The sequence below is a fragment of the Gavialis gangeticus genome, unplaced genomic scaffold (genome assembly GCF_001723915.1).
Source record: "Gavialis gangeticus isolate Ggan-Ray unplaced genomic scaffold, GavGan_comp1, whole genome shotgun sequence".
Lineage (NCBI taxonomy): Eukaryota > Metazoa > Chordata > Crocodylia > Gavialidae > Gavialis > Gavialis gangeticus.
The window spans coordinates 120,604,957-120,621,050 of NW_017729025.1; the positions used below are offsets into that span (position 1 = coordinate 120,604,957).

The 16,094-nt window shown below is 42.1% G+C and overlaps 1 protein-coding gene across 1 annotated transcript in view; it reads right to left on the reverse strand.

Moving 5' to 3' along the window:
* Positions 1-905: 905 nt before the first annotated feature.
* The window catches only part of SLC5A12 (solute carrier family 5 member 12), a 34,692-nt gene continuing 19,503 nt past the window's right edge, over positions 906-16,094 (reverse strand). The window contains exons 8-15 of the mRNA XM_019519489.1: positions 15,552-15,640; positions 12,552-12,664; positions 10,325-10,392; positions 9,706-9,792; positions 8,233-8,411; positions 6,419-6,522; positions 4,762-4,889; positions 906-1,344 (exon numbers count right to left, since the gene is read on the reverse strand). Of these exons, the coding sequence (XP_019375034.1) occupies positions 1,180-1,344; positions 4,762-4,889; positions 6,419-6,522; positions 8,233-8,411; positions 9,706-9,792; positions 10,325-10,392; positions 12,552-12,664; positions 15,552-15,640 (933 nt within the window). The 3' untranslated portion in view covers positions 906-1,179. The remainder of the gene's footprint in view (positions 1,345-4,761; positions 4,890-6,418; positions 6,523-8,232; positions 8,412-9,705; positions 9,793-10,324; positions 10,393-12,551; positions 12,665-15,551; positions 15,641-16,094) is intronic.

Consider the following 16,094-nt stretch of genomic DNA (forward strand, 5'->3'; position numbering starts at 1 on the left):
CACTTTCTAAGAACAACTTTCACCAGTATATGTATATGAGGCTTAGTCTTACAAAGAGTGTGTATACATGCACACACACCTATATGCCATATAAATGTATACAAACACTCTTTCTAAGATTTGTTCTCATATACATATACCAATAAATGAGGGTTAGTCTTAGAAATAGTGGGGTGTGTGTGTGCATATATATATATGTGTGTGTATACAAACACACTCATACACAGACATCTGGGATCCCACCTAAAAGTCACTATTCTCTTCCTTTGCTTAAAATGAGGCATTGTGAAATACTCCTAGCCTGCCAGAAAGGGAATATGAATTAATAGTCTTAATAATGCAGTAATCTCAGCTGTAAATTATTAGTGGATGAATGGGAAGTGTTTCAGATATATTGAGATTAGCAATCTATAAAGGTTTTGTTCCAGTTTAACTTTTCTTTATGCATTGGGAAAGACGTGCCATTTTTCAGCTTGATCCACGCTTCCTAGACATGAAATAGGATTTCCAGAAGCTCTTAAACTTCTTGGACTCCTTTTTCAAAAATCTCATTCATGTTTAAATCATTTTTACTAGCTAGGGCCTTTGGTCATTGCTCAAATGAGGGTCTGAATGAAATAGCTAATAGAAGAGTTGGGTACTGAGGCTACTTGAACATACTTCCTTTTACAGCATGTTGGCTAATGACCAGGATAATTAAACAAAATACCTCTGATCCCAAAGCTCTTTACCTTTTGCATACTGTACAAATCAAACAGAAATCCTCTCAGCCACCACTGGGACATAGCCATTGCTAATGCCAGCAACAAAACTAAACATGTCCAGGATGAAACTTAAAGAATCCCCCCTGGGTAGCTGGATTCTCCAAACTGTAGGTGTGCAGAATATATAAAATGCAGCCACAATGTGGGTATTAACTTTTTATGACTCACTTCTATATTTCTTTTGAAATAACAGGATTCCCAGCATTTCATTGTCCCCCAAGAACGGATGCTTTGTTTTTTAAATGTATTTCATAAATAAAACCTCATTTGAGTTTGTCTTCTTAAGTAACTTGATATGGCACTAGTCATCTACAACTTTGTAGAATGCAACAGACAGGGATGGTCCTTGTTTTTCAAAGCTGGAGCAATGCAGTTTGATTGACATAGTAAATTATGTTATTTTCCAAATCATATGTTAGAAATGCGTTTCTTTGTCTAAGCTTGGGTTAGTGTAGGATTTTTCATTGGGATTATAACCAGGTAAATGGCTTGGAATTTCTTTCTTGAATCCGTCCTGGGAGGCCTTGTCTATTCCTATCACCTTTGCAGTATCTTTACACAGATTATTTTCAGAATCCTCCTGAGAAAAAGAAAAAGGAAGAATAAATAATTCATGTTGTTTGAAATATGAATTAAACCAACCCTAGTAAACCCTATTTATACATCTCAGTCCAACAAGAGTTGTAAATGATTCTATCCTCCTCATTAAAGACCCTTCCATGTGTACATTTAGCAACTGACTTGAGTGCTATTAGAAAGGCAATACTTCATTTTATTTTTCTTAGGGTGTGTACAGAAGTGTAGGCAGTCCACCAGGTAGGCGGTCTAACTCTTGCACTTTACATGAAGTGCCATGTGATAGAATGCCATTGCCTCTTGGGTGTGGTGGGCATGGAGCCTATCTGCACTGACCCAGGCTACCAGGTAGGGGCACTCCAGCAGTCTCCCAGGAGGCTGCTGGACCCCCAACCCTGAGAGATGGCAACGGTCAAAGCTGATGGGGGAGGGACAGAGCCTCTCCAACTACTCCTGCTGGGGTCTTGGGGGAAGCCAGGGCAGGCCTGCAAGGCATTTCCCCCTTGCACCCCATGCACAGAAGACTCTGCTACCATCCAGATGCTTGCACAGGGGACAGGGTGGGAAGGGAGCTCCCACCACCACACATGCCCAGCCCAAGACCCCAGCAGGGGCAGCTGGGAGGCAGAGCACATGTGGTAGAGGCAGCTCCCTTACTCACACCTGCCCCCCCGCCCCCATGAGAGTGTCCTGACAGTAGCAGAGGCTGCTGTGCACAAACCTTGGGCTTAGGAAGAGGTGGAAAGCCCCCTGCTGTGCGGTCTGCCCCAACTACCCCTCCTGGGATCTTGGTGGGAGTTGGACTGGGCCTGTGTGGCAGGGGATCCCTTCCTCCTGCCCCCTGTATGATTGTCTTGACAATGGCAGATGCTGCTGTACCTGGAGTGGGGCAGGGGGGAAACAGAGCCCCTCTGTCTCATGGATCCAGCCCTTCAAAACTGCATGGGATGTAGACACAGAATCACCTGAAATTAACCCTTGCAAGGAGCCTGCCCTAGAGTGCCCCACTCTTACATTACATCAGACAAGAGTTACATTTTCATGCGATTGGCCATTTAAAAAGCATTCTGCAGCCATGAACATTTGTTGTATTTTGGCTGCTGAGCACTGGTTATCAAGCACAACTAAAAGGAAACAAACTTGTTTGTGTCTGGGACTGTCATACAAACTTGAAAAAGTTGCATGCTCCCTAAGCACATAGGTATCCAAAGCTATACACTCAGATGGTGCTTCAAAACATCAGGGTACTAAATTTCCCTTAGAATCAATGGGCGCACCTACACATCACCGTACTTTAGTACCACAGCAAAGTACCGGCAGTTACTGTGCTGTGTGCACAGCACACAGTTAGATTTTGCACTACACTGAGGGAGTGTGCCACTACAGCAACATAGCTAGAGATCACATGTAGATCTGCGTGATCATTATGTTGCAGTAGCACAGCAATGTAGTGTGTCACTATGTTGCTGTAAGGTGATGTGTAGACATGCCCAATGTGTATTAGGCACCTTTTAAAAGCTGGCTATAGTCAGCTAGGTCAGAGGACAGCTAGGTCAGATGGATTGCAGATTGGCTGAGGGGTCGCACTCAGAGGGTAGTGGTGGATGGGTCATATTCAACCTGGGGGGAGGTGGGTAGCGGAGTCCCCCAGGGCTCGGTCCTGGGGCCTGCGCTGTTCAATTTCTTCATCAGCGATCTGGATGATGGGGTGGAAAGTAACCTGTTTAAATTCGCTGATGACACCAAAATCTGGGGGGAGGTGAGCACGCTAGCAGGGAGGGAGAGATTGCAGAGGGATCTGGATAGGTTACAGGGGTGGGCTAACAGGAACAGGATGCGTTTCAATACGGACAAGTGCAGGGTGCTGCACTTGGGCAGTAGGAACCAGCAGCACACTTACACAATGGGGAACTCCCTACTCGAGAGCACGGAGGCAGAAAGAGATCTTGGAGTCATTATTGACTCCAAGATGAACATGGGCCGACAATGCGAGGTCATGGTTGGCAGGGCTAACCGGACCTTGTCGTGCATCCACAGGTGCATCTCGAGTAGAGCCAAGGAGGTGATCCTCCCCCTCTACGCGACGCTGGTCAGGCCACAGCTGGAGTATTGTGTCCAGTTCTGTGCGCCCCATTTCAAGAGGGATGTGGACAATATGGAGAGGGTCCAGAGGAGGGCCACCCGCATGATCCGGGGACAACAGGGCAGACCCTACAGTGAGAGACTGCGGGACCTGAACCTATTCAGCCTCCACAAGAGAAGGCTAAGGGGGGACCTGGTGACTGTCTATAGACTCACTAGGGGGGACCAGAAGGGTTTGGGGGAGACGCTGTTTCCCCTAGCGCCCGCTGGCATAACAAGGAGTAATGGGCACAAGCTGATGGAGAGGAGGTATAGATTGGACATCCGCAAAAACTACTTCACGGTTAGGGCGGCTAGGAGCTGGAACCAACTTCCAAGGGAAGTGGTGCTGGCCCCTACCCTGGGGGTCTTTAAGAAGAGGCTGGATGCCTACCTGGCTGGACTCGTTTGAGTCCCGTTTCTCTTTTTGGGGTTTTTTGTTGTTCTCCCACCCTGGCGGGGGGTCGGGCTAGAAGATCTACTAGGTCCCTTCCGACCCTTAATCTATGAATCTATGAATCTATGAATAAGTTGGAGTTTATCTTCTACTTTGGAGAAAACTATTTGCATCCTCACCCATGCTACTACCATAGTTTCTGTCATTATTTCCCCCTGCTGCCACATAGACTAAGCCCCCCACTGCTGAAACCTCCTGGCTCTGCAAGCCAAATCTGGCCCATGGGCTGGGGTTGCTAACTGCTGGGCTAGGTGATATTGAAAAATCCTACTGTTTCCCTGTCTGTATCTCTAGTCACTAAAGATAAATATGCCACTTAAGTTCCTATGTCTCAAAGAAGGTTAAATGGGAATTAGGCTTCTAAATCAATTAGGCAGTTTAAAAATGTTATATAAAATCTACTATTTAGAAATGCTTTAAGACCTTTCAGGGAAATTATTGCCTGTCTGTTTCCTTCTGCATTTCTTTATTTAAAAAATACTTGTTTGGCTTCTCTCCTTTTAATTAAGAGGAACAATATGGCCAGTTCCCTTCTGTTGAGGTTTAAATAAATTATACCTTGCATTTCCCAGGTCATTGACTCACATAACAGGGATTATTATTATTATTATTATTATTTTAAGATTCTACAGTCTTTTCCATCCCTGATAAATTGTAACATATTGTGACACAGTGGGTGGCTGTCAGAAAAAAAATGGTCTAGGATTTTCAGAGAGTGTGCTGGCTTTGCTTCTGTATGCAACAGAAATCTTGAAGGTGAAATCTAAATCATATCCATTTATCAAATATTTTATATAGTATAGATGTAGACAGCAGTGGGCTGTTCTGTTATGAAATACTCACATGAATTACTTTGCTGCCATGGTCAACACCACACCAACATAATGTTCTGTATCGTTTAGACCAAAAGCAAACTAGGCTGCAAACAGGTCTAATCAACACTGGTTTAATATCTTTGCCTTTGTTCAGTCCTATAAAAAAAAAAAATTGTTAGCAATGTGATCTTTACATACATCTATGCATATGCCAAGCAGAGAAATGATGAATCAAAGCTAGAACTGAATGAAATCATTTCATGACCTTTGGGTGTGTTCAAATATTATCTTTGGCCAGATGAATGTCAACCATAACAAGATAGTCTTTAAAAGTGGTGTCATATATTCAATTTAACACTTTCTAAGTGCAGTTAAAACACAAAAAGATGCAAGTTCAAACAGCTTAGCTTGTGTTAAATGTCCATGTGACATTGCAAAGTGTTCACTTTTAGGCAAGGGTTATCTCCTAGCATCTTCACTGCCAGCTAGCCATCAGTCTTGGGAGACCATGAGGATTGCGCCTTTGGTAGGTTACCAGTATGGCTGTGCAAAACAGTCATGTTCCACTTCGACATCTGTTTCGACAGAACAGTGTTTTGTTTCAAGTTTTGTTTCATTTTGAAAACACTGTCCCGTTCCATTTTGTGGAAATGGTTTCACTGTTTCAATCAGGCTGGGGAAGGGAACTCAGCCCGGCTCAGTTCCCCTTCCCAGCCCAATCGCAGCCCTGGTTCTCCCCTTTCTCCCACCACCTGGCTGGCTGCTTTGAAACTTGAGACATTTCAAAACTTTCAAAATGTTTCAGCTGCCCTCATTTCATTTCGAGGCTGTTTCAAAGGGCTTCATTTCATTTTGATTTCACTGTTTCAAGCTCAAAATGAGTCAAAGCAGTGTTGAAATGAAGCAGCCAGCAAAATTTTGCACAGCCCTAGTTACCAGGTACCATACAGCTATGTGAGTGGCTGAGGAGTCTGATGCACAACTGGCAGACTTTCCAGCAAGTTGCACTTACAAACTCAGTTGAGCCTGCACTGGCATCTCCTAGCATGCACTGACTTAAATAGGCCGCTACAGTCCAATGATTTGCAACTGTTGCAAGTGCATGTGTGACAAGGCCCTTACTTAATTTATCTGGGTTGGATAAATCAGTTTGGGGATTTTGTACTGATTTTATTTAGGGTTGTATTTTGAAGGACAAGTTGAGAAAGGGGTTATAAGTATATGTCTGTCATTTACCACTTTTAATATTAAAATCTGGTTTAACATTTCTATAACAAAACTAATAATGAGCTGAATCCTGGGATGAGCCATGTTTGCTACCATTGCAGCAGAGTATGTAGGATAAAAGTGATCCTCAACCATCTGTTTCCAAGATCCTAGGTGACTGAAGTCAATCCACAGTGTAACTTAGAGCAGGCCTCAAACATCCCTTAGATTTCTAACTGTATGCTCCCTTTAGGGTGCTATGGTGGCTTACATGGATGTCCTTTAGCATTTAAAGTTAACATAACTAGAATTTTTTTGGCAAGTATTAATGCATAGGTATCCATAAACAGATTAGCTTTTATTGCTCAGGATTCAACTTGGCTGGTTCTAAGTTGGCAGTCTTAAACTTATCTGCTGAAGTCTTTGAACAGCACATTATAGACAAGCCCCAGTGCAAAAATCTTTAATAAACAACTTACCTGTGATAAAGCTTATCAAAAGTCCTGCAAAAATACACCCTAAACAGCCCACAGCACTATAGTAAAGGTAGGACAGGGAATGCCAGCTATCTGCCAGTTGTGGTCTATGGAAGTACAAGAATGAAAGTCAGTTAGCAGTAACATGTAAAAGACTTGTAACGGCAAAAATGAATATAGAGGGATATATTCATAATTAATAAACTAATACAGGCAGATTTAAGAATACAATACATGTCAATTAAATGGCAAAAGTGAAATACGCATAAATTGCATTTAGTCCAACTAGTCATTTTTAAAATAATATGTGCATATTTTCTACTTTGTGATCAATGCTAGAACTCTTTGTAAAAAAAATTGACATTCTTAAGTTCCATTATGCATGTCACACTCCCCTTTCCACAAATTCTACACAGAAGTTATACAAAAATAACTTAAGGCCCAATCCTTCAAAGTATTAAATACTTGTTCTGCAGTTTAATGACACATTTAATGCTCAGTTCACAGTTTCAGACCCTTCCTTACTAAAGTCCCCTCACTTTTAATTTATAACTTCCAGATTTTTTCACAAAATTAGTGTCCTTATAACTCAAGGGATCCTAAAGATTTCCACAAGTAGACAACATCTTAGTGAGATCATATGAACAAACTCCTCATCTCCCTATTAATACTTCTACCCTATTCATCCCTGCAGTAATTGCATACATAAATAGTCTTATGGGCTGTGTAGAGATATTTGGGGAGGTTGTGAGGAGTTTAAAAAGTCACCCAATCTAAGGTAAATTGAGTTGGAGGGGATGGGAGGATTGGGAGGTCAAGCAGGCTTTGTAGGCTATTGGTGAGTCCCCAGGTGGGACTGTGAAGATGGAGAGCAGGCAGTATCTGAAGGAGAGATTGTGGGGCAGGTAGTGTCCACAGTGGAGTTAAGAGGGATTAGGGGGCTAACAAAGTCTCCAGGGGGATTGGGGAATTGGGAATGGTCTGTGGGTGGGGAGGGGCATTGAAGGGATTGGAAGGGCAAGCAGAGTCCATGGAAGAAATCAGAAAAATCTGAGGGGCAGGTGGGGTTTGCAGGGATGTTCAGGGGAAATGGCATGGCAGTTCTCTCCCCCATCTCCCAGGAACAGGGGCTATTTTTAGCCTCCCAATTGCCAGATGGACAATGCCTCCCCCCGCTTCCATCCTTCCCACTCCTCATCCCACCAGGACTTACTTCTTTAGCTCCTAGCATCAGCAAATGCGTACACAACCAGCACTGAGAGCAGCTTGTGGGATGGGGGTTTTGGTGGGCTGCAGAGGGTTGTCCCTCTGGGAGTGGGGCAAGGAGCAGGCTAAAAATACCTGTCCTGGGGAGGAGGTAGGAAAAGTAAAGCTCTAGATCTGAAACTGGTAGCTGAGCTTTTCCAGCCCATGAATGTACAGAAGTTCAGTTTGATCAATCTAAAAATGGTCAACCCAATCTAAGTCAGACTACCTTGGAAGTATAACTCAGATTGGGTTGACCATTTTTAGACCATCCAACCTTTCTGGAACTTCTGTGCAGTTTGCACTTAGATCCAACTAGTTATGGATCTAAGTGTAAGGACTACATCTGGGCAACCTAAGCTAGATGGAAGGATTTAAGATTTTCTCTTGTGTTCAGTAGAATATGTCTCCCACAGCCCACCAGATGTCTGCACACCATCAATATGTGCTCTCAGACCACTGGAGTTCCAAGGCCACAGTGTTCAAAACATACTTCAGCCTAAACCTAATGGCATGTAGTAGCTACCTCTTATAGTAGAGTATTAATACACACAAAAACTAGTGGAAAATACCTGAAAGGAGGTTGAGCAGGAGCCATTGTAGCTAGTATCTCTGTGTTGTTAGCTAGAGTGCAGTTGGCTGTTGATAAATCCAGAGGAAGGGTTTTTGAAGATGGTGCCGGATAAACAAAAGCTCCAATACCTACCCAAAAAGCTAATGTGATTCCAGTCAAAAGACCTCCCAAGGCACCCTGAATTGAGGCAAAGTGACATTATCAGAAATGACTGAAATATGCATGCGTTTGAAAAGACAAATGGTGGGTACATTGCATCAGGTGATATTTTTCCTGTAGTCATTAATATAGGGGTAAAAAACTCCCATTTACTCCAGTGGCAGAAATTCAGGCCTTATTTGTTAAAGTTGGTTAAACAATTGAGGTGTGATGGGTTAATACGATTTTTCTGTTTGTTTTTGGAGTCTTTTTGCTTTAATTTTTAGGGGGTTTTTTTGTTTTTAATCCCTGAAAACTGGAAATTTGTGGGGGAGGGAAGGCAGGTGGAATTCCTGTGAGAAGCTCATATTTTGAAAAGTGTTTCCCTTTGTTATATTTCATCCATGCTAATGAAAATCCTATCTTCCTACAATCTGCACAGTGAAAGGACAAAACTATCTTTTAAAACCAAAACTGAAAATTTACTTAGGAAAAACCCTATTTGTTTACTATTTAAAACTAATATCCCCAAGTGCAGTTTTTCATATTAATCACCAGTTAAAAGTGGACATTTTAGGGTGGTATATTCTAAATTACTGGATACCAGATCTTGTGCATTTGTCACTACCTATAGTTAATAGACATTAATTGAACTAGTAATGTAGCCATATAGATCATGAAAGCCACAGGGATTAAAATTGTAGCAGTTGCTACTGTAAATTTTACATATGGTATGAGTTAATAGGACTATTCAGAAGAAAGAGAGTACATATGTGAAATGACATCATTTTTAGTTTTGCCTTATCAAGAGAAGTTACATGGGAAATTGTTCTGTATATATTGGGAGTTCCTAGTTTTTCCAGTTTTTGATTGTGTTCCATGAGACTTAATAGCTCAAGAGTAAATACTCAGACATAAGCAATAGTGAAGGCTTGTTTCATGACTTTTGCATCTAGATCTGAATTACCTCAGGCTTTTAGGGATTTGATTTGGACTATTCTCTCCTGAGAAGCTTCTAAACAAAGCATAAAATCTAAAAGCAGAATAATATAAATGAGATAGAAATTGAGAGAAACTGGGCACATCTACACAAGACACTAAATGCACAGTAGACTAATTCTACTGCTCATTAGCACATCACAGCAAAAGCTATGCTATTGCACTAATGCACAGTAGAATTAGTCTACTGCGCATTAGCATCACTACAGAGGTGTGTTATTACAGGTACTTAAACTAATGCGCAGTAGCTATTGAGCATTAATGCACATGTAGATGCACCTAGTAATACTTTCTTTTTAACAATGATATTGACAATGATGATGATATCTCTTACCTTCCAATTAGTCCAAGGAACCACAATTCCTAATGTAAATAACCCTAGCATGGGCCCCCCACACATGCCATGAATGCTGAGTGAAGCCTGTTGAAAAAAAGGCATAATAGATAATTATTAGAGGGTTAGTTAATGTCATTTGACATTAGCCTCATTCCCATACCTCTAGTTTATCTGTTCTTATTCCAGGGGCTTTATGACTATTTCTTCCACTAGAAAATATTACAAAACAAATGATACAAGATGTGCAAATCCTAATGCCATTGTAGTGTCAATGAAAAGTCTGATTTTTTTTATTTATTTTTTATTTATCTTCCCAAAGATAAAATGGATATAAGACGTTTTAGAAGGATTGTCCTGGTTTGGGTAACTGATCACAAAATTAGACTTAATACTAAGGTTGGAATGACAATATTTTTCTTTGAAACTAAACTTGTTCCAATTAACTTAGATTGTAACTCATTGGGTCCTAAAAAAAAGAGATTTATTCATTAAATGGCTTCTGGGAAGTGCACATCCTGTTCTAGGAGTTCTTACAGAAAAGTCCAGTTGATATCACTGAGGGAACAAACAAGATCAAGTTTTTTTTGGTTGGACAGTTCCATGAGTATCTACGTACCTGCACAACTCCTCCCAGAAGTGATGCTGCCACAGCCATTGAAGTGCATAGGACACCAAATAATATACCTAAAAGATATCAATAGCAAGTATGTGTAGCCGTTACTTAGCACACTGATGATCAATAGCCCTGGTGACCTCAAATTCCCCTGCAACCCTGAAATTAATTCTTTTTTCACCCATTCCATCAGCTACAAAATCTGATAGCATGCTGGAATTCTCATTGTGGACTTCTATGTTTTAAAGGGTCTGACATCAAATCCTGCTGGTTTGCTTAATAACTCAGCATTAAAGAGTTAATGTTAGTTTGGAAATTACAGCTCCGAGTAAAAATGTTGCAGCTACTATACTTTCAATTAACATAAAAATTATTATAACTGGATGATGTTAGCAAAATAATAATAATAATAAAAAAAGAAAACAAAACCCTCTGTTTTCCCCAGGTTCTTTGGTTTTGCATTTGGCAGGCGTATACTAAAAGGCAGATGATTTTTTTTCTTTGGAAAAATTGACAATTTAAAAATGAAGTTAAAAGTGATTCTCTAAGGTAAGACAGAAATGTTTTATGGTCACTGGCTTGACATTTTGTTGGCACAAAATATCCTTCCATTCTGTCTTCAACGTTAGCTTGCCAATATACCTTTATGAGCACAGGGGTAATTAGTTGTGTTAAGCTGTGGCATAACAAGCAGAGTCAGCACCAAGGGGAGCAGGATCTGCAGGTTCTGAGACTGGGGAGGGCTCATGATTCAGGGGAGGGGGGTACCTGAGTCTCAGAACAGGGTCAGGGGGCATGTGGGTTCCAAGAGCAGGGCAGAGGGATAATACAGGTTTGGAGAAGGGGGTGGGAGGTACTTCTGAGAACAGGGGTGAGGACGCATGCAGTGCAGAGGGTGGGGGACTGCATGATTCTGAAAGCAGGGAGTATGCTGGTTCCAGAGTTTCAAAGTGGGGAGTAGGGGGGGGTGCATGATCTTGGAAGGGGAGAATGTAGCAGTCTACCCATGCTGGGAATTCCTAAGCAGTCCCCAACTGAGCTGCTGCTACTGCTGATGCCACCACTGCCACTTACTCTGCCCGCCCCCACTGTCAGAGCAGCCAAAGACTGTTTTGGAGTTCCCAGATTGGATAATTCCTGGGGCTGGTCTTGCAGTCAGACTCTGCTGGGCTGGGAGGTGATTTCAGCACCCTTCCTAACATGGTGCCTGGGGCAGGTGCCCCTCTTGCCCCTCCCTCATTACACTACTGGTTAGGTTAACCACCACTACCTACCTCTGACAAAATAGGTTGTTGCCTATAAAAGCTCATGCCTGTCTGAACCAGTTAGTCTCTGAGGTGTCACCCTGCCCTGATAGCCTGTTTTCTGCATAAACCCATTGAGGATCTTGACATATTCTTTTGTTTGTAGTCTGTCATTAGTTCCCATTTGACAAATAACCATGCACATGCTTAGCTCTACATTCACTTTGGCTCCAATCCTGTAAAACGAATTCACAGTGCACTCAATAGTACTCACTCATGCACTTGGACTTCAGGAAACAGAAAACTCAACATGTGCTTAACTGCTTACAAGGCTGAAGCCAGAGGGAATTTGTTTTCCAGCAAATACTATGTGAAACAAAGCACTGTGCACATTTCTGAGAATGAGCAATAGGTAGTATTTTGAAACACTTGAAGGATAAAATAGTTTAGGAAGGGATTCAGTATTACTGATGGTTCAAAAACTGTCTGAAATTCTCCCTTTTACAGAGACAAGTGATCTTCAGAATTCATAAAGATTTATTGTTTGGGTCACCTAAGCTTGGTGACTATTCTACTAAAGCAGTTGTATATGCTAGTGATATCAAGACTTCACTGTGTAAATGCTATGATCATTCACATGCTATAAGTTTGCATTGATACAAGGGGCATATCTTTGCCACCTCAGCATTGCTTAGAGAGCTGCAGTGAGCCCTGGCACACCTGTTCTGCACATGTTAAACTCCAACCTGGACATGATGGCTGCCTTAGTCATGCTGGCATGACACTGTAAGCAGCACTGTTATAAAGTTTCATCATTTCCATTTTGGAGAGCAGCACACTGTGCTACACTGCAGACCCTTGTAGTATGGTCTGTAGGCAATGTAGACATGGTCAAAAGTTCCTGACGGGAAATGAGGGAGTTAAGAAAATATGTTCTGTCATCATTATAAATGTACATAAGTACAAGAGCCATCTACTGTACCTACATAGGCCTTTGCTGACCCAGGTGCTCATGTTTTCTGAGAGATTTGGCAAACAATTCTTGACAAAATCCTCAAATGTTACTGTTGCAAGAGCATTTATGCTTGCAGCTACAGTGCTGTAGAGGCAAAGAAGGTAATGATGATCAAAATAACAGAAATAAACTGCCAGGTAATATTACCTGCATACCAAAATGCTGGCCCAGAATGTTAGAAGATGAATCAGGTTGCTTGTGACAGTTCAAAAACATTTGAAGAAAAAAGATTAACTTATTAATTTTTAAAATGATTTCCTTCTATGATGCTGATTTTGTGCATATAACTGAATAAATGATGGCACAAATTAAGTTCCACCACTGACACTTACTGGGTGCATCTACATGTTCAATTAGTGCAGCACAATACATCCCAGAGCAGTTCGTGCTGGAGTTTACAGCTCCCAGGAACAGTGTCTACACATGCACCTGGGGCTGCAGCAGTTTGAGCTGGGAAGAGCAGCCACAGTCTGGCAGCAGGCTCAGGTGGCTAGCCCCAGGCTCAGGGTCGCAGATGGCTGGGGCATGAGAGTGCCCAAAGAGCAGAGCTGCATGGCTAGGCAGCTAACAGAGGCTTGGCCCCTTGCTGCCTGGGCTGATGAGGCACAGTTTACACCCAGGTCTGTGTTTACACATGCATGTAACACGTACCCAATGTCTGCTAACTTACGGCAGTGAAAATTAGTTTACTGTGGTCTAATAGTGTTGCATGTGTAGACTGTGATGCTTTATACCACAGCAAATTAATCTTCTGTGCAGTTAAGCACAGGTGTAGATGCACCCACTGAGATAACATCTTAGCAGGATTTTAAGCAGAAGATCCTACTCTTCTGACTAACTATGAGGGATGATGACACCAATACCATTCCCGGTCCTGCTTCAATCACTAATAGCCTTTCATTTACATTAGTTTCATTATTGAAAGGAAAGGTAGAAACACCTACTTTAAAATACCTTCTGACAAGTCCTCCAGTTGACCAAACTACACATACCTTTTCAATATACTGAGAAAAGACAGAAACATTGCTTTTCTAGTGAGGAGATTAATAAATGCTACTGATACCAGTCTTTTGGAAGCCTTGTAACAAATGATATCTACCAAATAATTCACAGAAATTGTTGTTACAAATATAGTAGCAACTGTGCACATCTACACATTCCTTAGTGTGTCATAGTTACTGCACATTAAGTTTAGTGCTCACATGAACCCTGCATGCCCCCAGAGGCTGGGGGGGCACAGTGACTGCCCACAGGCAACAGCAGCAGTGTTGGCGGTGGGGAGCTCCCACAGCCAGTTGCAGCGGTGTGAGTGGTGGGGGCAGGCTGAGTGGGCAGCTCCCACAGGTGGCCACGGCAATGCTAGTGGTCGGGAGGGCCAACAAGTGCTGACCGGTGGTCAGCAACCACCCACAGATGCTGCCAGCAGTGTCGGCAGTTGGAGGGGGGTAGCATGTGGCAACTGCCTGCAGGCACCACTAGCAGTGTCAGTGGTGTTTTTTCCAGGTGGTGCACCGCCAAGCTCAGGGGGTGCACATGCACCCATGTGCATCCCCTACATGTTGCCAATGAGTACTCATATAATCAAGTACTAACTCAATGCACAATAATTGGCACTACTGTGCATTAGTTCCAGCACATGCCTTTTAGTGATGCTACTGTGCAGTATCATAGTAGCACTTATTTTGACATGGTGTGCTACTGTGCAGTAGTATTAAGCTACTACACGTTTAGCATCTCACATGGATGTGCCTACTGTGTGCTAAGTTCCTACCTTTCAGTTATTCCTGTGCCATCTTATTGATGTTTGTCTGTATAATATAGTTATTAAAATAATAACACCAATTACATTAGAACCCTGGAATCATCCCCCTCACCAGCAATTGTGATAGAATATGACATTCTTTTATAAATGTGGGTTCTCTCGATTCCCTCCAAACTGAAAACAAAACTGAGTATGCTATAGTAGCCAAGATTCTTGTTACAGTTAGACTGGTGTCAACCCTCTGCCTTCTATGTGGCAGCTCTGAATTCACACATTTCAACTAATCAGAATCCATCTCAGTGGTATTGCTTGGGCATAACTTACTTATTCTACATATAGAATAGCTCATTTTCCATACTTAAGATGGTGCAATTTATTAAGTGTACTGTATGTCCTTGAAATACCTATTATTTTATTTCACATATACTAAAAGTATGGGATGAAAATTGTTTCATTTCAATAAAGATCTCTTTGATCCTGACATGCTACTTTGGTGCGGCAGGTGGAAGAGCAGGAGGGGCAGCCTTCAGGAACTTGAGATTGTGACAGCTCTGACTACTGGTAACATGGACTTCAGCCTTCAGTCTTTTTTCTAGCTTTACCTATTGATGGGTTAGTTGCTATCCCCTAAGCTCCTATTATTTTAATATGACTGTCATCTGCAGCATGGGAGAACATTCAGTTATAGTAATTGATCCAGACAAATTATTTTTTCCATGTTTGCCATATACATACATTATCTCTATGGCTGTTTTGTGTTCAGCCAGAATCATCAACATGGCCTCCATTGGTTCTCTAATTGTATAGCTGTGCCAGTGAGGTTAAATAAAAAGGATTTCAACTCTGCACAGATGCTGCATTATCTCAGCAGGCTCAGCTGCTTCTAAAGAGGAAAGTGGTGTTTCTCTGATTTTTTGCTCCCTTTTTTGTGATAATAGTGTGGTTCTCAAATATGTTTTGGGAAAAGGAAAAAGGAAAATGTATCTGACAAAGTGAACCCCGCCCCTGGCATGAACTGAATGCAAGCAGAAAAACCACTGAAGCATTAGCTGGGACGGTGGAAGAGAAATGATGCTTAATTCTTATAGTTAGCACTTTGATCTATACTTCGGTCTTAAGAGCATTACTTTCCCCTCTTTTAGAAAGGTCAAGGCAACGCACATATGCAATGCACATAGCTAGAACAAACACAATTTCAAAAACACAGACCTTAGGGTTCCACTGAATGCACATGCAACAAATAGTCCTGGGAGTCCTGGAATTGAGGAAAAAATGTCCATAACAAAATAAGGCATCAGCTAGGGTAAAAGAAACACAAGAATAATACAGGATGTTAACTGGGAAGTTTTTTAGACAGAAAATGCAGTAGCCATTTGCAATCACATTATTGTGTAAAAGTAAAATGTTCAAAAAAATCCAAATTCAGGTATCTCAGCTCTAATTGGCATGCCAAAACCAGAGGCCTCTAAGGCATACTGAACTAATACAAATGAGAGAGAGTACAGTATAACCTCATAAATTTGGTGTGCTCAGAACTAAGCACTTGCTGGAAATCTGAAAATGCTGGATTTTTTAAACCAACATGGTGGCCAGTTGCAGAGCAGGGGAAGGTGTGTTGAGGGGTAGTGGTGGTCAGTCCTGGAGCAGTGGCTGCACATGGAGTGGTGGCTCAGGGTGGTGAATGGCAACAACAGCCACCATGTGAAGCTTCCCACTCCACATCCGTGAGGGCTGGGGGGCGGGGGAGGAGGG